At 44.6% G+C, this 24,254-nt stretch overlaps 1 protein-coding gene across 1 annotated transcript; it reads right to left on the bottom strand.

The window, feature by feature from the left end:
* Window positions 1–1,673: 1,673 nt before the first annotated feature.
* Window positions 1,674–3,428, bottom strand: LOC127031314 (olfactory receptor 14A16-like). The gene is made up of 2 exons (XM_050918064.1): window positions 3,381–3,428; window positions 1,674–2,657 (listed from the first exon to the last, which is right to left on the bottom strand). The coding sequence occupies exons 1-2, from the start codon at window positions 3,405–3,407 to the stop codon at window positions 1,674–1,676; spliced, it is 1,011 nt and encodes a 336-aa protein (XP_050774021.1). The 5' UTR covers window positions 3,408–3,428.
* Between the last annotated feature and the right edge of the window lie 20,826 nt (window positions 3,429–24,254).

The raw sequence follows: 24,254 nt of genomic DNA on the forward strand, positions 1-24,254 counted from the left end.
GTGATGTGGTCTTCCTAATTTCACTCCTGTATGCCTGAGCAATATTTTTATCTCCTCCCTGGTCATTTGTCCAAGCTTCCACTTCTTGTAAGCTTCTTTTTTTGTGTTTAAGATCAGCAAGGATTTCACTGTTAAGCCAAGCTGGTTGTCTGCCATATTTACAATTCTTTCTACACATCGGGATGATTTGTTCCTGCAACATCAATAAGGAATATTTAAAATACAACCACCTCTCCTTGATTCCATTCCCCCTCATGTTATTCCCCCTTGGGATCTTGCCCATCAGTTCCCTGCAGGAGTCAAAGTCTGCACTTCTGAAGTTCAGGGTCCATACCCTGCTGCTCTCCTTTCTTCCTTGTGTCAAGATCCTGCACTTGACTATCTCATGGTAACTGACTCCCAGGCTCCTATGCTTTCTTGTTTCCTCTACAAATTCTTCCTTGTTTGTGAGGAGCAGGTCAAGGAAGGAAGGAGCCATTGGTAACACTCAGCTGAAGTTTCCAAAGCCCTCAATATTGGGAACATTTTGGATCTCTCTCTAATTGTCCAAGCTTATATGTGTAAAGCCTCTTAGGGGATTTCAGACACTCAGGGATAGATTCACAAAAGGACTTGGGTGCCACATTTTCAAAGGTTTTTGGATGCCAAAAAGGACTTTCAAAAGGACTGAAGTACCTAAAATTCATAGTTTTCATGAATGTTGTGCACCTAGCAACTTTTGAAAATCCCACAAGGCACTCAGATACATTTAGAAAGTTGGCCATTTTGTATTGCAACCCTGAACATCTCAGCACTTAACCTTTGGGCACTTAGAAAATCACTGGTATTTGCAAACCCTGAGTTAGGTGCCCAAGCTCCCTGTACAATGAACAGGGAGAGACAGACACTGAAGAATGGGATCCAGCGAAGCCAGTATGCTTTGTAGGGAGGTACCTAACTAATCTATGGGAAATACCGACCAGATAGGTGTGTGCTAAGCCACATCCTCTAACAGGTACCTAAATGCAAGTCTACACTTAAAACTCTGCATCGGCATAGGTGCCCTGATGCAGCTGTACCCCTGTAGTGGTTAAGTGAAGAAGCTTTTACACTGACAGTAGTTAATCCACTTTCCTAAGGGACAGTAGCTATGCTGACAGAAAATGTGGTTCCCATCAACATAATACTGTCTACAAGGGGGGTTAGATGGCTGTTTAGCAGTTCAGATGGTGCCTTGAGTAACCATCTCTCCATGCCTTCCCACCTCAAACATAACTGCAACAAAGAAACAAATAAAAGTATCAAACAACTCCAAAAATATAAATTAAAGAACGGACAAACAAACAAAAAAATCCAAAATGAACAAATGCATTGATACTTCGATCAGAGTTTTTATCCTAAAAAATAAGAAGAGCCAGAGACCCCACTAGCGACTTTGCTATGGTTGCTCATTTTATGTGCAAGGTTGATGAGAGAGAGAGAGAGACAGAAAGAGAGAGAGAGAGAGAATCTGGATTTCATTTACATTACTCTAAACCTAAATTAAGTCTTATTTGTCTTGAGTTATGTTTGTCTGGATTTTTACACGTGTAAATACTCAATTTTGCATAAAGATGTTGCATGGTAAGTTCACATGGAGGCAATATTGTCATCAGCCGATTATATTTATAAGGAAACTCAAAATGAAATTGTAATCAAAGGAGAAATATGGACATTTTATTCTTGCTGAATAACCTCCAGCCTATCAGTTTACTCAATGAACGTTTCACTTCCCTGTTTCTCATGCTGTAGATGATTGGATTCATCACTGGAGGCACCACGGAGTAGAGAACACCGACCAAGAGATCTAGACTTGATGCTGAGCTGGACGTGGGTATCAGGTAGGCAAAGATGCTAGTGCAAATTAACAAAGAGACCACAGTGAGGTGAGGAAGGCAGGTGGAGAAGGCCTTACGCCAGCACTGCTCAGAGGGGATTCTTAGCACTGCTTTGAAGATCTGAACATATGATACAATTATGAAAACAAAGCAGCTTAAGGATAAGCATGCACTGAAGACAACAGCCTCAGTTTCATTGAGGTCTGAATCAGAGCAGGCAAGCTTGAGGAGCTGGGGGATTTCACAGAAGAACTGATCCACCATGTTGCCTCCACAGAAAGATAGCACAAATGTGCTCCCAGTGTGCAGAGCAGAGTAAAGAATACCACTGATCCACACACCTGCTGCCATTTGGACACATGCCATCCTGTTCATCACTCTCTCATAGTGCAGTGGTTGGCAGATGGCGATATGTCGGTAATGTGCCATGACAGTCAATAAGGCATAATCTGCTGAAATAAAGAAGATAAAGAGAAAGACTTGTGTGACACATCCAGAATAAGAAATCGACCTGGTGTTCATGAGGGAATTGGCTATGGATTTGGGGATGGTGACAGAGATGGAGCCGAGGTCTAGGATTGACAGGTTCACCAGGAAGAAGTACATGGGGTTGTGAAGATGATGGTCAAGTGCTATGGCTGTGATGATGAGAAGATTTCCCACCAGAGCCACAAGGTAAATCACCAGGAACACCACAAAGTGTAAAATCTGCAGCTCCCAAATGTCAGAGAATCCCAGGAGAAGGAACTCAGTCACAGTGTTTTGATTGGACATTTTCTTCCTCAGTACATTGTGTGATGCCTAGGGAAGGAATGAGAAAGTTTATGGTCAGGGTTAAAGTAACAGAGAGAATGGCCCTGATTCCCCTTCCTCATGGTATGAATGTCAAAGCTGCCCAGCGCTCATCACCTTCAATGACTTGGTGATGTTAGTGCTCCTCACCTCTGACAATCACTCAATTGTGTTATCACGGTTGTGTAAATTGGATCAGCTCCTTTAAAGTCAACAGAGCTTCATCACTTTACCCCATAGGAGAAATAGGCCCATGGTGTGGCTTTATAAATGCAGTATGAAGGATGGAACAAAGTACATCCAAAATCCATTTCTGGCCAAGTTGGATCCCCTATTGCTACAAATAGAAGGCTCACCTCTTGAGCATTACACTAAAAATACTACAACACTAACTCCACCTGATTCCCTCTTTTCCGGGAAATATGACAAGGACTCACCCAGCATTCTGTGGGGGTAGATCTGTACTGATTCCACCCTAACACCACACAGTTGTCTGCTACCTAGATTTATGGCACCAAATCCTAGCTGCACCCACATTCCATATTGCAAATAAGGAATACAAACCTTACTTAGAGGATGGGGGACACTATCCTGCAAAACAGTGACTGAAAACAATTTGGGGGTCATGATGGATAATCAGCTAAAGATGAGCTCCCAGTGTGACCAATAGCTAGTGAAATCTGGGGTGCATAAACAGGGAAATCTTGAATATGAGTAGAGAGGTTATTTTACCTCTGTATTAGGGACTGGTGTGACCATTGCTAAAATATGATGTCCACTTCTGGTGCTCAAAATTCAAGAAAGATGTTGATAAATTGAAGACGGTGCAGAGAAAAGCCACAAGAAAGATTCAATGATTAGAAAACATGATTTGTAGGGAGACCCTCAAATAGCTCAGTCTATTTAGCCTAAGAAAGGGAAGATTAAGAGGTGACTTGAGGGCAGTCTGTAACTACCTAGAGGGGGGAACGAATATTTAATATGAACTCTTCAATCTAGCAGAGGAAGGTCTAACATGATCCAATAACTGTATTTGAAACTAGACAAATTCAGACTGGAAATAAAATATAATTTTTTTAACAGTGTGTGTGATTAACCATTGGAACAATTTACAGGGATTGTGGTGAATTCTCCATCACTGGCACTTTTCAAACCAAGATTGGGTCTTTTTCTAACAGATCTGCTCTAGGAATTATTTTGAGGAAGTTTGCTGGCCTCCAATATACAGGAGGCCAGACTAGATGATCACACTAATCCCTTCTGGCCACAGACTCTGTGAATCTCTGAATATCTGTGTAACAATGGACTAGTAGCATTGCTCAGTTACTTGCATGTTTCATTGTTTCCAGCTGTGACTTTAGATCTGTGCTATGTGATTCAGTGGCAGTCAGAGGACACCTTTTTTTTCTTGGCTCTGACACTGATCTGCTGTGTGATACGGTACCAGTCATTTCCCCTTTCTGTGCTTCAGTTTAGCCTTCCTTTCTCTGCCCTCTCTGCTTGACTGTAAGCTCTTTGGGGGATGGGCTGTGTCTTAGCACGTGTATGATCAGTGCACCCATTTACAGTATTTGTGCTCAGCTGGCAGCCGTGTTGTATGCTGGACACACTGCTGAAGCAGGATGTGTTCTGATTCTGTTGACCCCCTCTGCGGCCATGGGTTGTGCCCCAGTAGACAGTCTTTGGATGCTTGGTACAACTCTAACCCAGTTTTTAAAGGGGCTAGTGTGTATGACACATATTCTGTGACCTATCAGCTATGTTGGTTACTTTGCTGTTCCTTCCTTTGAAAGAGAAATAAACAGAGATGCCAGAGAATGAATGGGTTTTCTAATTATATATTATTAAACAACATTAACTTTTCCTTCCCTTCTTAAAGTTTAAAGTTTCTTGGGAATTTTCATATCTTAATGGAAAATATGGGATTTTATCAAAACAATATTTCCCCTTCAGAATGCATTAGCTTTCCTCAAAAATTTGTGATGTTTTGTTGGAAAACTGAAAACTCAGAAAAAAACCTTGTTAGGTTTTCTGCTTGAAATTTGAACTTTTAAGATGAAAGTTTTCAGGTGTCAAACACTGAAGAAAAATGGGTTTTGGTTTGTTGATGAAAAGCTTTAATTATTTGTAGGGGGAATTTTTTATTTATTTTTTAAATTATTTCTAACCAGTCATAGATGAGTAAATTGGTAGGAATATATAAAGCACATCTGAGTGTAATTCCTATTACTGTTCTTAAACTACCCCTGGATGTTATCTTTCGGACAAATTAAATTGAATGAGAAAACTTACTCTGTTGCTCTTTCAGTCCAGCACCAGGATTCTGTAGTCATTATCTGTCTGTCTGTCTGACTATCAAGTAGTATCTACAAGCCAAAGACACAACTTTCTAAGAGTCCTCTCATTCTTCACTCTAAGACTGTATTTGAGTCCAATCCGTTGCTCTCAGCAGACGAGCTGTGCACAGCTGACTCTGACCCTCACTGCCGTTCAAGGACCTGTGCTAAGGGAAGGTGATTTATCCATGTGTATTTTACTCGCTAGAGCCCTGCACAGCTCAGCAGCAGAGATCCACTGCGAAAAGTTCACAGATTCATAGATCTGAAAGCAAAAAAGGGATGTTATGATCCTGTAGTCAACCCCCTGCATAGCAAATAAGAACAGAAGAACAGCCACACTGGTTGAGGCCAACAGTCAATCTAGACCAGTATCCTGTCTTCCAAGAGTGGTCAGTGTCAGATGCTTCAGACGGAATGAACAGAACAGGGCAATCATTGAGTGATACATCCCATCATCCACTCCCTGCTTCTGGCAAACTGAAGTATACTGATACCTAGAACATGGGGTTGCATCCCAGATTGTCTTGCCTAATAGCCATTTATGGACCTATCTTCCATGAATTTTATCTAATTGTTTTATGAATCCCATTATAATCTTGGTCTTCACAACATCCCCTGCCAATGAGTTCCACAGGTTGACTGTGTGTTGTGTGAAAATGTACCTGCTTTCTATTAATTTCATTGGGTGACCAGTGTTATGTTATGTGAAGGAGTAGATAATATTTCTTTATTCACTTCTTCACACCTTTCATGATTTAACAGACTTCTATTACATCCCCTCTTAACCACCTCTTTTCAAAACTTGAAAGGCCCAGTCTTTTTAATTTCTCCTCATATGAAAGTTGTTCCATACTCTTAGTCATTTTTGTTGCCCTTCTCTGTACCTTTTTCCAATTCTATGTAACCCTTCTGCCTCTCTGAGTTGGCAGCAACAGGGCCAGGTTCAGTATCCAAGGGTTCTGTTTCAATAACGCAATGCAAATCCGGCTCGAGCCCCCACCCAGTGACCTGGGATAATTACATACCACCCCCCTGGGCATCTCTAGGAGGCAATACTTCCCCTCTCACAAGCACAGAGTCTGAGTGTAGCAAAATCCTTTTAATAAAGGAGGGAAGCAATGCAGCATTATGTTGGGGAAACACCACAAACAGGATTCATAACACAAATGATGGGCAAAAAAGCCACCTCCAAGTAAGCTTGGCAATGTCCTTTTCCCCTCAGGGTTTTAAGTCCAATCACCCCAAAGTCCAACAACCCCAAAGTCTCTGTCCCTGATCAGTGGCACCTAGGAGTTCAAAAGTTTATCTGCAGAGTTTTACCCCCCCAGCCTGGGTGGAATTGGGGGGGGCACACATGGTATCAAAGGGCACCTTACATGGGCCGAGGCCGACCACCCTGCCTCTCTGTGGAGTTCTGCTGCAGCCTTCATCACGAACGGCTCCACTCCTCCAGCTGTTCCTGCAAACTGCTCTGCTCTGCTCCACTCGCTGTTCCGTGGGCCACTCCAGCTGTCCCACAAGCTGCTTCATTCCGTCAGCCGTCCCATGAATCACTCCAGCTGTACCTGCAACCTGCTCAGCTCCACTCTGCTGTGCTCCGCTCACCGCTCCAACCATCCTACAAACTGCTCGGCCAGCCGCTTAGCAGTATAGCTTCAGGCTTCCCCACTAGTTAACACAGCACTCAGTGTTCTCAGCTCAGTAATTTTAGCTCTTTTATTGGTTTCAGCTCTTAGTGAGCTCAGCTTGTAGTAGGGGAGCCCCAGTGCTGGTGCACCATTGGGCCAAAGTGAATTCAGCTCAGCAGCCTCTAGCTAGACTCCTAATGGAATCAAAATTAGCGCTGCTATTCAACAGTGGGGAGGGGGAGAGAGAGAGGTGCAGTTGGTGTGCAGGCCCTCAAAAGGAACCTATACCATCAGATACATATACCTGTCCTCAGCCTCTCTCAATTGACTGGGTTTTGGAACCGATGTTCCTTGTCTAGCGAGTGCTACTTAGGTTATGGTGGGACTCTCTGTCATAAAACAGTCTCATAGTCTTTCATTCACATAATCAGGGTAACAACACTTTATTCCTCCTATCCCAATAACCAAGAAATTGGGGATCCCATGGCTGTCAAAGTGATCATTTTTGGTTGCCGTGGGCTCATGCTAGGTGGAGTGGATGCAGCTATGCAAACAAAATCAGCCCCCTAAATTATTTTCCATACTTGCCATAATTCACCACCAGATGTCAGGGTAGAGCATATCCTGACTCTGCTTACATCTAAGATATCTTTTTTGAGATGGGGTGACTGCATCTGTACCAAGTATTCAAGATGTGAGCATATAATAATTTATTTAGCAGCAATATGATATTTTCTGTCTTATTATCTATCTCTTTCTTAATTATTCCCAACATTCTGTTCACTTTTTTGACTGCAGCTGCACATTGAGAAGATGTTTTCAGAGAACTATCCACAATGACTTGAGTCTCAACAGCTAATTTAGACCCCATCATTTTATATGTATAGTTGGGGTTATGTTTTCCAATGTGCATTACTTTACATATATCAATATTGAATTTCATCTGCCATTGTGTGCCCAGTCACCCAGTTCCGTGAGATCCCTTTGTCACTCATCACACTGTGCTTTGGATTTAACTCTCTTGAGTAGTTTTGTATCATCTGCAAATTTTTCCACCTCATTGTTAGTCCCCCACCCCCTTTTTGAGATAATAGGTAAACCACAGTTCACTTCCTGAATGTTAACAGACTTGGGCTACAGCTTCATAAAACTATTCCACTGTCAATGGGCCATCACTGCTCTGCTCAGGTTTCTCAGACGATTCTAGTTGTCCAGGTGTCTAAATTAAGATATGAGAGGAAAGACACTGTACCTTGCTGTTTTCTGGTGAGGCCTCAGTTCTTGAAATGTTACTGTTAAGTGGCCAGGAGGTTGATCTGACTGGTGATGAATGAATGTCAGTATTTATTGAGCAATATGGCATAGCATTAGACCAAATAAAACTTGTAAGTCAAGCTGACCAAACAGTAGGATTCCTGGTTTGTGAGAATATTGAAAACTCTGAAAAGAGTTTGTTTCAGAAATACTGTGACAAAGGGTACTCTTATGTTCACCCTTTTTACAAAAGTAAATGTTCTACCAAGTATGTCTTGTGAGGTATTACTTGAAAATTCATAACCAGCTGGACATTATTATACTGATAAAATATGTATGGTAGCATTATATGTAAAATTATAAGATTCTACTGTATGTTCCAAGTTTAGAAAAAAACAGCTTCAGATTAGTTCCCCAGAAAGAAAGTGCTAACCAACAGCTCAGCCACATGTCACAAAATCCAGTTGTCTGTCACCTAGGTAAGCAGCTGTACTTTGGCAGAAACAAGGGTATAATTGAGAAATGTACATATTGGCAATGGAAACAGCTGGGGTCCTGTGTAAGCAGATTGGCAGTTGCCTGAACCTCAGCTGGAGATAATCCTCAAACTGCAGGGAATAGTATAAGAATAGATAACAAACAACATAGATCCCTCCTCCGTCCTTCCTTTCTCTCTGCTCATGACATCAAAAACACCTCAAAAACACTGAACTGGGGGATGAGTCCTGGCTCAGAGACTTCCAGCCAGTAAAAGGCTGAAAAGAGCATGAGTTGCAAAAAAAACACCTTTGTTTTGAATGTATTTACCTTGCTAAATTAGATATTCATTTGCATTTTATCTTTTATTTTCTTTGTAACCAATTCTGACTTTTTTGCCTCATTATTTGTAATCACTTAAACTCCATCTTTATGTAGTTAATAAACTTGTTAAATTTGTTTTATCTAAACCCATGTGTTTGGGAACCTCCAACTGAGATAACATGGTTTGTGTATGTCATTTTCCATTGACGAAACCTCCATAGTCCAGAAGGGTTCTGGGCAGTACAAGACACACATTTTTGAGAATAAGTCTGGGACTGGGAGCTTGCTGGTGTCGTTGTCCGGTAAGGTAATTCATGAGTGACTGGTCAGAGCATTCATATAATTCAGATTTTGCATGTTAGAGGCTTTGTCTGAACTAGCCAGCAGTGGTTGTTCTCACAGCAACAGTGGTGTTTGCCCCGACCCTGAGGCCCTCCTTCCCACCTCTATATCCCCTCTCCAAAGGCCCTCCCACCTTCCACTCATGCCTCTTTGACCCATCCCAAGCCTCCCCCCCACCCTGCTAATCGCACCTCTTCACCCACTCCACTGAGACCCCCTGCGTGCTGATCATGCCTCTTCACTCTGAGTGGCCGATGAGGGGGTCCTCAGGGGGAAGAGGTAGAGCAGGGGTGGGATGAGGAGAAAAACAGGTGGGCCATGGAGGAAAAGGACAAAAAGGAGGGGGCCCTGGGGCACAGCATGGGCAGGATTATCTCCCAGATGCTTTTTAGGTGACAGTGCTCCAAATGCAGCAGGTCAGCGCACCTCCACTGGGAAATGCACCACATCCTGTTTGGAGAGGCTTAGCCTGCCCAGGTTGCTTATACCTGCTTCCTATGTGAAGGTGCTCCTCTGTACTGGCGTGGGTCTAATTGAGATGATAATCTAATCCTTACATAGAATCATAGAAACGTGGGACTGGAAGGGATCTCAACAGGCCATCTAGCCAAGACCTCTGCACTAAGGCAGGACTACATATTATTTAGACCATCGCTGACAGATGTTCATCTAAACTTTTATTAAAAATTTCCAATGACAGAGATTCCACAACCTCCTTAGGGAATTTGTTTCAGTGTTTAACCACTCCAACAAGTCAGATTTTTTTCTTAATTTCTAAACTAAATCTCCCTTCTTGCAAACTAAGCCCCTTACTTCTTGTCCTGTCCCGGTGGATAAGAAGAATGATTTAGCACCCTTCTCTTTATAACAACATGGCGAGGCTGTGAAATCAATGGGACTGGGATCCTGAACTACCCACTCCCATGTCTGAGATGGTCTCTTCAGGTCAAGATTTGTCCTTTTTCTCTGCAGAGGCGGCTCAGAAGGTGTCATCTGGTTCCTGCTTTGATGGATGGGATGTTTGTTGGGTGCTGTCATGACATCTCCAAGGATACAAATCCAATGTCTCCAGAAAGATCAGAATACGAGATTACTGCTCCCTGGAGCTGGGTTAAAACACACGGCCTAGAGGTGAAAACAGCTATTTCATTTCTTATCTCCAGAGCCAGTCTGTCCTATCTGACAACCCAGTTTGACATGAGTAAATGGACATAGGTGAGGCCTCATTTCTTGGGAGACAGTAATAGGGAGATAAATGGGTCAGTAAGCTAAGAGACAGAATGTCTGTTCTAACTAAGATAATGAGGGGATACCCAGGGAACCATCTACACTGGGCAAAATAAGAAGAAATAAACCAAGTCTGGAATGTAAGATGAAGTAAAATGCAACTTGTACATGGACAGAGCATGCTGTACAGGGATTGGTTCCTACAAAATGTCAGTCCGATCCCCTTATGTGTGATATAATGTATAGACCATGCAATGCAATGTGTAAATGTATGTAAAGGAAGAGGTTTGCTGTGTAACTTTGGAGGTGTGGTAGGCCCTATACCCATCCCCATGCTTAGGCTGATCAACTCAGTGTAGCTTTGCTGGATAAAGGAACCTGAGTGATGAGACTGGAGTCAAACTAAGTTCCTGGGGCACTGAGTGGAAGAGGTCTTGGGGGAATCCCAACAGCATCCTGCTCTGAGATGTCAGTAGCATTCACATGGAAATGGGTTATGAACTAAGATCTCAACTCTTCAGGTGTCCTGGGGGGGCGAAACCAAGAAACTGTCCTGCTCTTTAAAGATGCCTTATTGGGATACAATCTATTCCCAGGCCCTGCCACAGCATTTAGGTTGTGAATGCTGTGCAAGGGACCAGTGCTAAAGTAGGTTCTCTCAGGGTAGCTGGGTGGCCTGTTCCATGCTATGATCTGCTTCTTTGCTGGAGTGTCCATGTTTGGTGAAGCTGGCATTAAGTATGTTAAGGTGTGTACCCCAGACTTTCTCCTAAGCTACAGATAACAGACTTCTTGGTGTGCTGGGATGCTTAGTGGATCTGTGAAGTTAAATGTGTAGAGTTGCCTCTAGGATCCCATTGCTGATTGTGGTGTCCAGGAAGTTGATGCGGGTGTGGGAGTACTCTAGAGAACATTTGATGATAGGTGGTGGTTGCTGAAGTTGTGGTAGAAATCTGTGAAGAAGTTTGGATTGTTTGCCCAAAGTATGAAAATATCATTGTCATAGGTTTCATCCCTACTCTGAACTTTAGATTACAGATGTGGGGACCTGCATGAGAAGCAGGGCCAGTGCAAGGATATTTTGCGCCCTAGGGGAAACTTCCACCTTGCGCCCTCCACCCCCATCCCTTCCCCCAGAGCATCGATTATAAAATTTCAAAAATGAATACTGCAAAATATGGCATTGTTCATTAGAATTAATACACATTCAGCTTGAACATTTATTAATTTCATTATTTAGTCTACATATTTAATGAAAATAAATGAATAACCTGATAGGGTGTGGGGCTGGCTGGCTTTGGACATGGGGGAGTGGCAGGGGTTGGCTGGACACAAAGGGGTGAGGGGCTGGCTGCAAACAGGGCAGGGGGTGTGGGGCTGGCTGGAGGTAGGGCAGGGTATGTGGCAGGGGCTGGCTGGAGACAGGGCAGGGGGTGTAGGGCATGGTGTCTTCGGCCTCCATGGGGGTAGGGTTCTTGGGAGGAGCCCCAGGCTTCCATGGGGGGGCAAGCCTCTGGGGGGGGCGGGGCTGGCTTGGAGGGCAGGGGGGAACCACCCCCAGCACTCCTCAGCGGCGTGGCTGGGGCCGCATCTCTCCACTTCCCCCTGCTGCAGAGCTCATGGGAGTGGGGGCGGGATGGGGCTGAGCAGGGGCGGGGCCCTGTGGCAGAGCCAGAGCAGCAGAGAGCAGCACAGCGCCCCCGGTGGCCAAAGGAGGAATGACATCACTTCCCGGCTGGCCAGAGCTGATTAAAGCTGCAGCGCCGGGTGGGCATCCCAGACATTTTGGGCACCGTTTTTCAGCATCCTCAAACCTTGGCGCCCTAGGCGGCTGCCTAGCTTGCCTAATCGCTGCATCGGCCCTGATGAGAAGCCCTAAGCTTAATTACCAGCTTAGATCTGGTTGCTGCCACCACCAAGATCGTTTAAAACAGCTGTTTATGAGTCATTTGGGAAACTCTGTCTTCCCCTCCAAAATCTCTCCCTCCCAGATAGTGTAACCCTTCCCTGGGTAATCTTGAGAGACTTCTCCACCAATTTCCTGGTGAAAACCAATCCAAACCCCTTAGATCTTAAAACAAGGAAAAAATTAATCAGGTTCTTAAAAAGAAAACTTTTAATTAAGGAAAAATGTTAAAAGAAATACCTCTGAGAGTTTAGAATGCAAGCTACTCTCACAGACAACAGATTTAAAACACGGAGGATGTTCCCCTGGGAAAAAAACATTAGTTACACAAAAGAAAACCCAATTTGATTATTCCTCTAATTCAAAAGGACAAAGTCACAAAAGGAAATAAACATAAGCTAATTCATTCCTTCTGTAATACTCACTACCCTGGTTGATTCCTGGATCTTTTCACTTCAGCACAGAACTTAATGAATAGAACAAAGGAAGAACTTCTCTCCTTCCTCGAAACATCTTGTCCATTCATTGGTTCCTCTGGTCAGGTGTTAGCTAGGCTAGGTGAACTTCTTAACCCTGTACTGTCTGTTTATGACATGGCCTCCCCCCCCCCAAATCATAGACAGTGCTGGACCACCCTGGCTGTGATTTTCTTCCTAGAACTTTAGAATAAATAGATTAATAAAAAACATGCACCTTTACATATACTACTGATTATGTAAAAACTAACAAGATTTTTCACATTTCAAGAATGATTTCAACCAGTTCATTCTGGGAAACTTTCATGGGAGACTACATCAGCCACTTTGTTAGAAGCTCCTGAAATGTGTTGAATTTCAAAATCAAAATCTTGAGAGTTAAGCTCCACTGAAGAAGTTTTTTGTTATTTCCCTTGGTGATATGAAGCCACTTTAGTGCAGCATGGTCAGTTTGTAGCTGGGAACGCCATCCCCAAACGTTTGGGCATAGCTTTTCCAGTGCGTATACAATTGCGTAGCATTCTCTTTCGCTGATTGACCAGTGGCTTTCCCTCTCAGACAGTTTCTTGCTGAGAAACTCAACAGGATGGAATTCTTGATCCGGTCCTTCCTGCATTAAAACTGCTCCCATGCCATGCTGGGACATGTAATTTTAGATCCCTCGTGGCCAAGATGGAGTCTGCTCTGCAGGTAGCTCTGGCCAAGAGACAGCAAGCACAGGAATGCAGCAGGAGAAATCCTTTCCACCCCAGGGGCACCTGTTCCAACCCCCCCCGAGTGAACACACACACCCACAGGAGAAGTACAATGGATATAACAAAGGGAAGTATTGATTTACAGAGGGATGAGAGGAGAAATACAACAAGGGGAAATATAAGAGGAGCTGTAAAACAGGGCTGCATTCAAACCAAGGCCCCACAGGCCCAGTGGTAGCACAGTCTGGAAGGCAGACGCTGAGCAATGTGTCTGCACACAGAGTTCAGGAGGCCTGAGTAAAGTTCCAGTCCGATAGTGAGTCATGGGTGCTCCTGGTCATCTTCGGCGCCAGTCAACTTTCCCCAGCAAACCCCTCCAGTGCCCTCTTCGGCCGCTCTCTGCAAAGCCACACAGAGCGACCACCTCCCCACTTAACTAGCTACAACCTCCTTCCTTGTTCCCAATACAGTCACCAGCCCCAGTACTCACAGCCCCACGCAGCTCTGGGCAGTCATGATCCTGGGTCCAGCTCCGGCCTGTCCTTCTAGGGCAATTCCCGCTGGCACAGGGCTCCTCCTACTCCTGTCCTGGGCTGTCCCCGAGTGGGCCTGTCCTCCTCAGGCCTCAGGAAGGTCCTTCCTGCTTCTTTCTCCAGGGCCTGCCGACTGCTTCTCCCTCTTCCTGGAGCTCCAGTCCCACCCCCTGGAGTTTCCCTCCATTTTTCTTACTCTCCCCCTCCCCTTGGGAGAAAGATTTAAAGGGGCCATGCTGTCTAAACCCCAAAGGGGTTACAGACGCATCTGTGGTTACTAGGAATGGTTTGTCAAAGTCTGGGGCCCTTAGCACACGGTCAGACATGAGTGTTGCCTTAAGCTGGTTAAAGGCCTTCTGACACTCACCAGTGCACTGAACTGCATTTAGCTGTGTCTTTCTGGTTTTCCTCAGCCTATAAACTGGTTAACTCTATTTCCTTTTGCATAGTTTTTTTTCCCTCTTGTCTGACATTTTCCCCCCTGGTCTACCTTAGCTATTCTCTGGAGGTAGAAAGAAAAAAAACAGCTTGTAAATTCCTTTGTTACTGTAACTGAACTCAAAGTAAGAAAGAAACAAGATTTTTCTAACAGGGCTTTGTTAGAATAGGTTTCCAGCTGGGCACAGCTGGAGGGTAATTAACTAAAGTCACAAAAGGAAATAAACATAAGCTAATTCATTCCTTCCGTAATACTCACTACCCTGGTTGATTCCTGGATCTTTTCACTTCAGCACAGAACTTAATGAATAGAACAAAGGAAGAACCTCTCTTCTTCTTCTTGAAACATCTTGTCCATCCATTGGTTCCTCTGGTCAGGTGTCAGCTAGGCTAGGTCAACTTCTTAATCCTTTACTGTCTGTTTATGACAACCATCAATGTATCTCAGGTATATTGTTGGTTTCAGTAAAAAATATTTGCAGAAATTCTTTAATGAATAATACTGAATAATTATCTGGATCTTTACAGTCAAGAACAGAAAAAGAAGTACAATAATTTGCAAGGATTATTTATCTATCTATCTAGATCTAGCGATCTGTCTAATGCTGATTCCCTGAAGAGGTGAGTAAAAAAGTATGTACAAACATGGTAATCAAATAAATTAAATAATAATATTAATGATAATTAATAATAGCCAAATTATGTGGCCAGGGCATGTTTTGTCACCTTAGGATAGTTGTATGGATGAAAGATCATTGGCCAAATCTGGATCACTTTGAAGTAAAAGGTAAAAGCCCATCCTATCATAGTTAAAGGGCTAACTGCACCTCTGACACCTCTGGTTTCTTTGGGTGCACCCATCATGTTGCAGCCTTGTGCCTGACCCTTTTTTAGGGGGAGCTATGTTATTCACCAATGCTTAAATTGGGTCCTGGGGTATAAACACTTATGCACCAACTGTGATTTCCTAGCAGGGTCAATTGGATTTGGTGCCTGCTGTTATTCCCTCTGGAACTGTGACCGGTATTTAGTTGAGTGACCAGAGAGCTTTGTCTAAAAAAAAATAGTAATTTAATTAACACAGCAGGAACAAAAGATAACATAAGAGAAAATATTACATAGCAACTCCTCCTCCATCACAACAAAAACTGAAATAGGATCCATATTTGTCCTCATTATAGAGAGTCAGGTAGGACTGTCTTTAGGTATGTCACCATTCCTTAGCAGGTCACAGCTGACAAAGTCAAATTCAGGACAAACTGCTGAGACATAGGCCAGACTCCTGCAAACTGGTGGCTATTCTACCATTAGATTATACCAAGCGAGTAACAAAAGTGAACCTCTGTCTCACCACATTGGTTAACAAGAAGCCAAAAATGCAGTCTCCTTAGGCATCCCATCCCTTGGTTCACCACCCAAACACAAGAGTATAAGGATGAGTGGTTACTGAAAACCAATTTTATCAGATATAGGGTCCTTTCAGTCCCAAGAGATCAGCCACTGAGGCAAGTCAATATATAACTTAGATCTTAGCCAATAATCACTCTGATACCAATCCTCTAGTAACTAAAATCTAAATGTTTATTAATAAAAGATGAAAAAGAGAATTATTAATGGTTAATAGATCATATACATTCAAGTGGTCTTTCAGCATTCAAAGATCAGGATCATAGTAGTAATTAAATAAGTTATTAGACTGCAAATGTCTCTCTGGAATCACCCAAACATATAAGGGGATCAACAGTCCTTGTTCCAAGTTTGCTTGGTAAAAATCCAGTCCATAGAAATGAAGCAGAAAATGAAGATAAAATGGAGATGGCTCAGGGGTCTTTCATATCCTCTGTCATGCGCAAGAAATTTTACTATCTCAAAGAAAGTTCACAGCCTTTGTTTATAGAAAGTTTATGTTTCAAGATGGAGTCCAGGGTCACATGAACATATCACATGTTCTTACATGCTTTGATGACTCACAGGTGCATCCATTGCCCATATTCTTGCAGAGGCTGCAGCAGTAGTTGAAAGACAAACATAGTTGATGTCTCCAGACTGCAGTCTTGATGGCTCTGAATGAAAGTCCTTCAGTGACGTCTGGAACACCTATTCTGAGCAGGACATCTCTTTTGAAAGTAGCACAATAGATTGCCCTTGGGCAAGTGCACACTTGTGCAGTCACTATGGCAATATTTCCACTTGGGCTATGTCTACCTTGCAACTAGACACCTGTGGCAGACCCAGGCTAGCTGACTAAGGTTTGCAGACTTTGGGCTAAGGAGCTGTTTAATTGCAGTATAGAAGTTCAAGTTCAGGCTGCAGCCCAAACTCTGGGACCCTCCCACCATTCTGGGTCCTAGACCCAAGGCTCCAGCCCAGACTTGAATGTCTACACCACAATTAAACGCCCCTTAGCCCAAGCCCCATGAGACAGAGTCAGCTGGTACATGGCAGACGGTGGTGTCTAACTGCAGTGCAGACAGACCCACTTAGTACCCCACAGAGCTCATGAACTGATACCATCCTATTGCACTCTATCACACAGGACAAAAAAAAACAAAGGCCATCCTTCCTCCAGAAATTTACTCGCAAAACGATATGATCCAGAGACTTCTTGTAATAACTGGGACTACAAATGTATCGTGATGGTAAGATCAGTTGTGAAAAGTTCTGGGGAAATTCATAAAATGTCACCATAATTTCTATTAACCAATGTTAATGGGAAAAGGTGCAAGAAAACCAGAAAGAGAAATGGGATTAGTTTCTACTATAAAGGCCACATTGACAGTATCCAAGAACTGTTAAAATTCTATTTGTTAAAAACAGATGATGTGGAGAAAGAAGTTAATGAAGCAAAATGGGAGTGTCAAATATTAGGTGTAATTGGTGGACACAATATGGAGGGGATGGGCTATTCCACCCATCATTCACTTTTTAAAAACAAAAAGAACAGAAAAAAGTTCCTGGAGCGAGCTTCACCATCATGCCAGTCCCCCCACCATTTCCTAGTATCCCAGACCATATTTGTACTAATGCTGAGGGATGTCCTGACAAGCTCATGCCAGAGAGAGAAATTGAGATGACATTGCTATACCTACCCGCTCTTGCTGAATTCCACGTACCACCTGAGATAAAACGGGATCATATGTGAATAACCTTGTGGTATGTGTTTTTTATCAGTTTAACAAAATAAATAATAAAAATATTGCTGTCACAGCTGCAGAATTTCACTACTTGAGTACGTTAGAGGGGCCTCTACAGTTGGAGCTGTGGGTCGCGTGAATAGCAGCACAAATACAGCTCTCACGTGAATTGGCCTCTTATGGCAGGGCTGCATTTGACTCACTGAGTGCTGCAGATTCTGTAGTCCCACTGTGTGGTAGAGGGGGAACTGTTTGCTATTCTTTCTGGCATTCTTCAGCACCTGAGATGCTGGTATCTGTGTGTGTTATGCTGCTGAGATAGAATAGATGCTATGCCACATGGATGGGTGGGCTAGAGAGACAGAGCTCACTGGCATGGAGAGAGAATGGCGTGTCACTGAAGACCTCAAAATGTCTGAGCCCCAGCATGATGGACGAACAGGGGGAAGATTAGGAGTCCACCACCTAACTCACTGGCAGCTCCCAATCCAGTGTGCAAGCTCACAAAAAATAGCCAGGTGATTGGGGGAAAACAATATGGATTCAAAACTGTGTAATGGACCAGATCTCCAACTCATGTAAATCGGCCATAGCTCAATTGAAATCAGAGGGCCAGACCCTTAGCTGGCGTAACTAGCCCTAGCTAGTCAATGAAACTGTGTGACGGAGTCAAGGTCTGATATTCTGGACCTGCTCTGCATGAAACCAGACAGGACTCTGGGTAGCTAACTCCCCTCAGGGCACGCTGTCCAGGGCAAAAAAACCTCGGTGGCTTAAGCCTTCCTGTTTGGCAGTCGACATCCCTGTTCACTCTGCACACTTCCCCTTGGTGGGGGAAGCCAGAGGACCCTGCAGCCCAATTCCACAATCAGACGTGACTCTCAGCCAGTGTTGTGAAGCAGAAAGGTTTACTTGTAGACCAGTACATAGTGTAGAACAGAGATTGGCTGCACAAAAGTCAGTGAATTTCAGCAAAGTCCATCTTGGGGAGACACTGGACCAGAAGTCCTGGACTCCCTCCTTTCCAGTCCTCCACCGCAGTCTGCCCCAGATGCCCTTGCCTGGCCTCTGATATTCCCGTTGCTTCTCCTCCAGTCTTTGTCATGCTTCCCGGGCAATGTTACTTCCTGGTCACTTCCCACTCCTGGTATTCAGGTTATGAAGGGCACTGGCCATCACCTACATGCAGACCGCTGAGCAGCCTCAGCTGCCCTGAGGGCCTAGGCAAAAGTCACACATCCAGTTCTCACAACCTTGGCATTGGTGCACCACACAGGGAAACTGAGGTACACACAGTATTAGTATAGAGCAGTAAGACTAACATGCAACATAGCAAGGTGAATAAAACCCCACTTCATCACAAACTGTATCAATTTACACCTACTCAGGGCACTGCTCTAAGTCAGGGATGGGCAAACTGGCCAGCCAGCCAGTTGTTTTAAACTAGCCCTTGAGCTCCTGCTGGGGAGTAGGGTCTGGGGCTTGCCCCGCTTCAGCTCTGCGGCACTCCAGCTGGGGAACAGTGTTGGGGTGGTGCTCCACGCAGCTTCTGGAAGCCACGGCATGGGCCCCCTCCAGTTCTTATGTGCTTCAGTGGCACCCTCTATAAGTCCAATGGGAGCAGTAGGTGAGGTGTCTGTGGACGGGGAAGCACGCAGAGCCCCCTGGCTGTGCCTCCACATAGGAGCAGGAGTTGGAACATGATGCTGTTTCCGGGAGCCACTTGAGGTAAGCACAGCCTGAAGCCTGCAGCCCTGAGCCTCTTCCCATGCCCCAACCCCCTGTCCCAGCCCTGATCCCCCTTCCACCCTCCAAACCACTTGGACCCTGCCCAGAGCACCCTCCTCCACCGCAAACTACTCATCCTCAGCCCCACCTCAGAGTCTGCACCCCCAGCCGGAGCCCTCACCCCCTCCTGTACCCCAAGCCCAATTTTGTGAGCATTCATGGCCTGCCATACAATTTCTATTTCCAGAAGTGGCTCTCGAGCCAAAAAATTTGCCCGTCCCTGCCCTAAGTGTTCAATCTTTGCCTCTGGGTATTTCTTAGTCACCAACATGAAGCAGCCATGGCAGCCTGAGCTATGGGTTCTTTTGGTAGCTGCATCCCAAGTGCTGCTGGTGCAATATAGGAGAAAACCAAAATCCCTGCTCTCCCAGAGGTAATTATATGACAGTTTTGAAGGAACAGGCTATTCCAGGCCAGCTGGAGTTTTGGTGCCACTAGGCTCTGAGCCATGGTACCTCACACGTCTGTGCGACAAATATGTACTTCATTCTGCAAACACCTTGGGAAACGCTTTGGACCTCGGCCTTTGGTGTGTTTTTTTTTTAGTGAAGAGTCTTTCTAGGGATTCTGTCATCATGTGAGATCCAGGTTAGGTATTGTTCCCCTCTGTGGGGTTAGGATCAGGTAGAGCAGGGTGTCATGGTGGTTTCCTCTTGAGCTGATATCAGGGTGGGGCTCACATCCCTGGAGGCCAGATTCAGCTATTTAGCCCCAGAACAGGGAAGTCCTGGGCTGTGACCTTGTTTGAGTCCTTCAGCAGCCAGGAACAGGTCAAGAACTGGTGGAGGGGTTCAATCCTTGAACCCACTTAGTCCTTTGTCTCTCAGCCAAAGCTGCCCGTGGAGGGGAGCAGGGAGCACCCATCCATGGAGTGAATCTCTGTCTCCTATGAACTGCAGAGAGGCCCAGCAATTCAGGACATCCAGCAAAGGTACCTGGCAACAGCTGCTGGATAATTCAGTGATGAGTGACAGATAGATACTGACCAATGAATCCTAGCACTGGAGGATTAAATGCATCAGAAAGTAGGAAAAATTCTACAAAACCAACACAGTAAATTTTACTCTTTCAGTTTAATATTTTACTCTATTACTATAGCATATCTATACAAAGGCATATTTAGTAACAGAAATACAAATTGTAATTGGAACTGTTACAGACTTTTGCTCTTAAGTCAAACATCTACAGCCTGTCAGATTTTTATTTTCAGCAGAAAATTTTGACTTTTTATAGATGTTCCAAAAATCCCCAATTTTTGTGGGATTTTTTTGCTAACTGAGAAACAAATATTTTCAGCTAACGTGTTGAATACTGGACAATTTCATCTGACGTCCCCCTCCCCCACATTGAGCTTGATATTAAGCAATTTTTCATAGAAAGGCTTAGCTGTCCTCTCTAGCTCTCTCTCTAAACTGAAGCATGGGAGGGGGACATGACTGGCTCAAGGTCACACTGTCAATCAGTGGCAGAGTCAAGAACAGAATCCAAGTCTCCGAATGGCCACTGACGCACACAACCCAGACACAAAATCACAGAGTGATATGATATAACACAGCACTAACTGTGGTGTTTCTAGCCCATCAGTACACACAGATGGAAATACAGAGGTGAGATCTGGTGCCATAACTGGGCAGCAGGTCATCTATATGGTGTTAAGGTGAAATCATCACAGACAAACTGCCCCTATGGATGCTGTGTGAGTCAATGGGCCATTTCCCTGGCAAGTGAGAATCAGTCTGTGCTGGCGTTTGAGTTCTTTAGTTTCATGCCCAAGTTGTGAGCCTGTTGCTTGCAGCAAGAGAGAAACTACCTGTGCCAGAATTGTGGGATTTGTGTTGTATGTTCCTCCAACCTTGACAATGTATTGTCTCAAGTGACAGCTTGGCCAGATCCTCTGACGGCATAAAGTGAAGCAGTCCCATTGACCTGTAACAGCCAGTCCAATTTGCACTAGTGTGATAATGCACATGACCAGCGCTTTGATTGTTGGCAGTAAGGAGCTCTGCCTAGTCCAGGATTTCTGAATTTACCAGCTGCTGACACTGATAGTAATAATAATTACTAGAGTGCTATCTTTGTGCATGGCTGCGTACAGTATGCATATAGTAAATAAAAGTACAGTGTATGATTGATTAGGAATATAACTATGATCATTCCTTGTTCTATCACATACTCTCACTGTGGCAGACAGGTTTCAGTTTGATTATGAATTATGAAAGAGAGAGAGAGAGAGTGTAATAACCTTAGTCCCAGATTTGGACCTTAGCGTCCAAAATATGGGGGTTAGCATGAAAACCTCCAAGCTTAGCTACCAGCTTGGACCTGGTACTTGCTGCCACCACCCAAAAAATTAGAGTGTTTTGGGGCACTCTGGTCCCCCTGAAAAACCTTCCCTGGGGACCCCAAGACCCAAATCCCTTGAGTCTCACAACAAAGGGAAATAATCCTTTTTCCCTTCCCCCCTCCAGGTGCTCCTGGAGAGATACACAGACACAAGCTCTGTGAATCCAAACAGAGTGACTCCCCCTCTCCGTTCCCAGTCCTGGAAACCAAAAGCACTTTCCTATTCCCCCAGAGGGAATGCAAAATCAGGCTAGCAAATCCAACACACAGATCTCCCCGATTTCTTCCTCCCACCAATTCCCTGGTGAGTACAGACTCAATTTTCCTGAAATTTCCCAGTAAAGAAAACTTCAACAGGTCTTAAAAGAAAGCTTTATATAAAAAGAAAGAAAAATACATACAAATGGTCTCTCTGTATTAAGGTGACAAAATACAGGGTTAATTGCTTAAAAGAATATTGAATAAACAGCCTTATTCAAAAAGAATACAAATCAAAGCACTCCAGCACTTATATTCATGCAAATACCAAAGAAAAGAAACCATATAACTTACTATCTGATCTCTTTGTCCTTACACTTAGAAACAGAAGACTAGAAAGTAGAAACTACTTCTCCAAAGCTCAGAGAAAGCAGGCAGAAGACAAAAGACTCAGACACAAACTTCCCTCCACCCAGAGTTGAAAAAATCCGGTTTTCTGATTGGTCCTCTGGTCAGGTGCTTCAGGTGAAAAAGACATTAACCCTTAGCTATCTGTTTATGACACGCCCCCCAAATTGCAGACAGTGGGGAAGCTCACTGGCGGCAATTTCCTTCTAGAACTTTAAAATAAACAGATTACTACAACACATGCACCTTTACATATACTACTAAGTATATAACTAACAGACTTCTACATTTTAAGAACACTTTTTAACTACTGAATTCTGGGAAACTCTCACGGGAGAGTGCATCAGCAACTTTATTAGAAGCTCCTGTGATGTGTTGAATTTCAAAATCAAAATCTTGGAGAGCTAAACTCCAACGAAGAAGTTTCTTGTTGTTCCCCTTGGCAGTATGAAGCCACTTTAGTGCAGCATGGTCAGTTTGTAGTTGGAACCGCCGTCCCCAAACATATGGGCGTAGCTTTTCCAGGGCGTACACAATGGCATAGCATTCCTTTTCACTGACTGACCAGTGACTTTCCCTCTCAGACAGTTTCTTACTGAGAAACACGACAGGATGGAAGTTGTGATCTGTTGCTTCCTGCATGAGCACTGCTCCTATACCACGCTCAGATGCATCTGTGGTTACTAGGAATGGCTTGTCAAAGTCCGGGGCCCTGAGCACAGGGTCAGACATGAGCATCGCTTTAAGCTGGGTAAAGGCCTTTTGACACTCATCAGTCCACTTAACGGCATTTGGCTGGGTCTTTTTGGTCAGGTCGGTCAATGGGGCAGCGATTTGGCTGTAGTGTGGTACAAATCGCCTGTAGTATCCGGCCAAGCCTAAGAAGGATTGGACCTGCTTCTTGGACCGTGGGACAGGCCACTTTTGGATAGCATCCACCTTGGCCTGTAGGGGGTTTATGGTTCCTCGACCCACCTGGTGCCCCAGGTAAGTCACTCTGTTTTGGCCTATTTGACACTTTTTGGCCTTAACAGTTAGTCCTGCCTGCCTGATGCGCTCAAAGACCTTTTCCAGGTGTAGTAGGTGTTCGGGCCAGGAGTCTGAAAAAATGGCCACATCATCGAGGTAGGCAACTGCAAATTCTCCCAGTCCAGCTAGTAGACCATCTACCAGCCTCTGGAAGGTGGCGGGTGCATTTCGAAGGCCGAAAGGAAGGACATTGAATTCATACACCCCCGCATGGGTGACGAATGCTGACCTCTCCTTGGCAGGTTCATCTAGCGGTACTTGCCAGTACCCCTTGGTTAAGTCTATTGTAGAGATGAACTGGGCACGTCCCAACTTCTCCAATAGCTCATCGGTACGTGGCATTGGATAGTTGTCCGGACGAGTTACAGCATTTAGCTTACGGTAGTCCACGCAAAAGCGTATTTCCCCATCTGGTTTGGGTACCAGAACCACTGGAGATGCCCATGCACTGGTAGATGGGTGGATTATACCCATCTGTAGCATGTTCTGGATCTCCCGTTCTATAGCAGCTTGGGCATGAGGAGACACCCGGTAGGGTGGGGTTCTGATTGGGTGAGCATTACCTATATCAATGGAGTGGTATGCCCGTTCAGTCCGTCCTGGGGTGGCTGAGAACAATGGGGCGAAGCTAGTGCACAGCTCCTTGATTTGTCACCGCTGCAGACGTTCCAGGGTGGTTGAGAGGTTCACCTCTTCCACACCACCGTCTTTTTTCCCGTCGTAGTAGACACCGTCAGGCCACTCAGCATCATTTCCCTGGACTGTAAACTGACAAACCTGTAAGTCTCTGGAATAGAAAGGCTTGAGAGAATTAACATGGTACACTTTAGGCTTTAGTGAGGAATTGGGAAATGCTATGAGGTAGTTTACAGTTCCCAGGCGCTCTTGGACCGTGAATGGCCCTTCCCATGATGCTTCCATCTTATGGGCTTGTTGCGCCTTCAAGACCATAACCTGGTCTCCTACCTTGAAAGAACGTTCTCTGGCATGTCTGTCATACCAGGCCTTTTGCTCTTCCTGAGCATCCTTTAGGTTCTCTCTAGCAAGGGCTAAAGAGTGTTGGAGGG

This window comes from Gopherus flavomarginatus, chromosome 11 (genome assembly GCF_025201925.1).
Source record: "Gopherus flavomarginatus isolate rGopFla2 chromosome 11, rGopFla2.mat.asm, whole genome shotgun sequence".
Classification (NCBI taxonomy): Eukaryota; Metazoa; Chordata; order Testudines; family Testudinidae; genus Gopherus; species Gopherus flavomarginatus.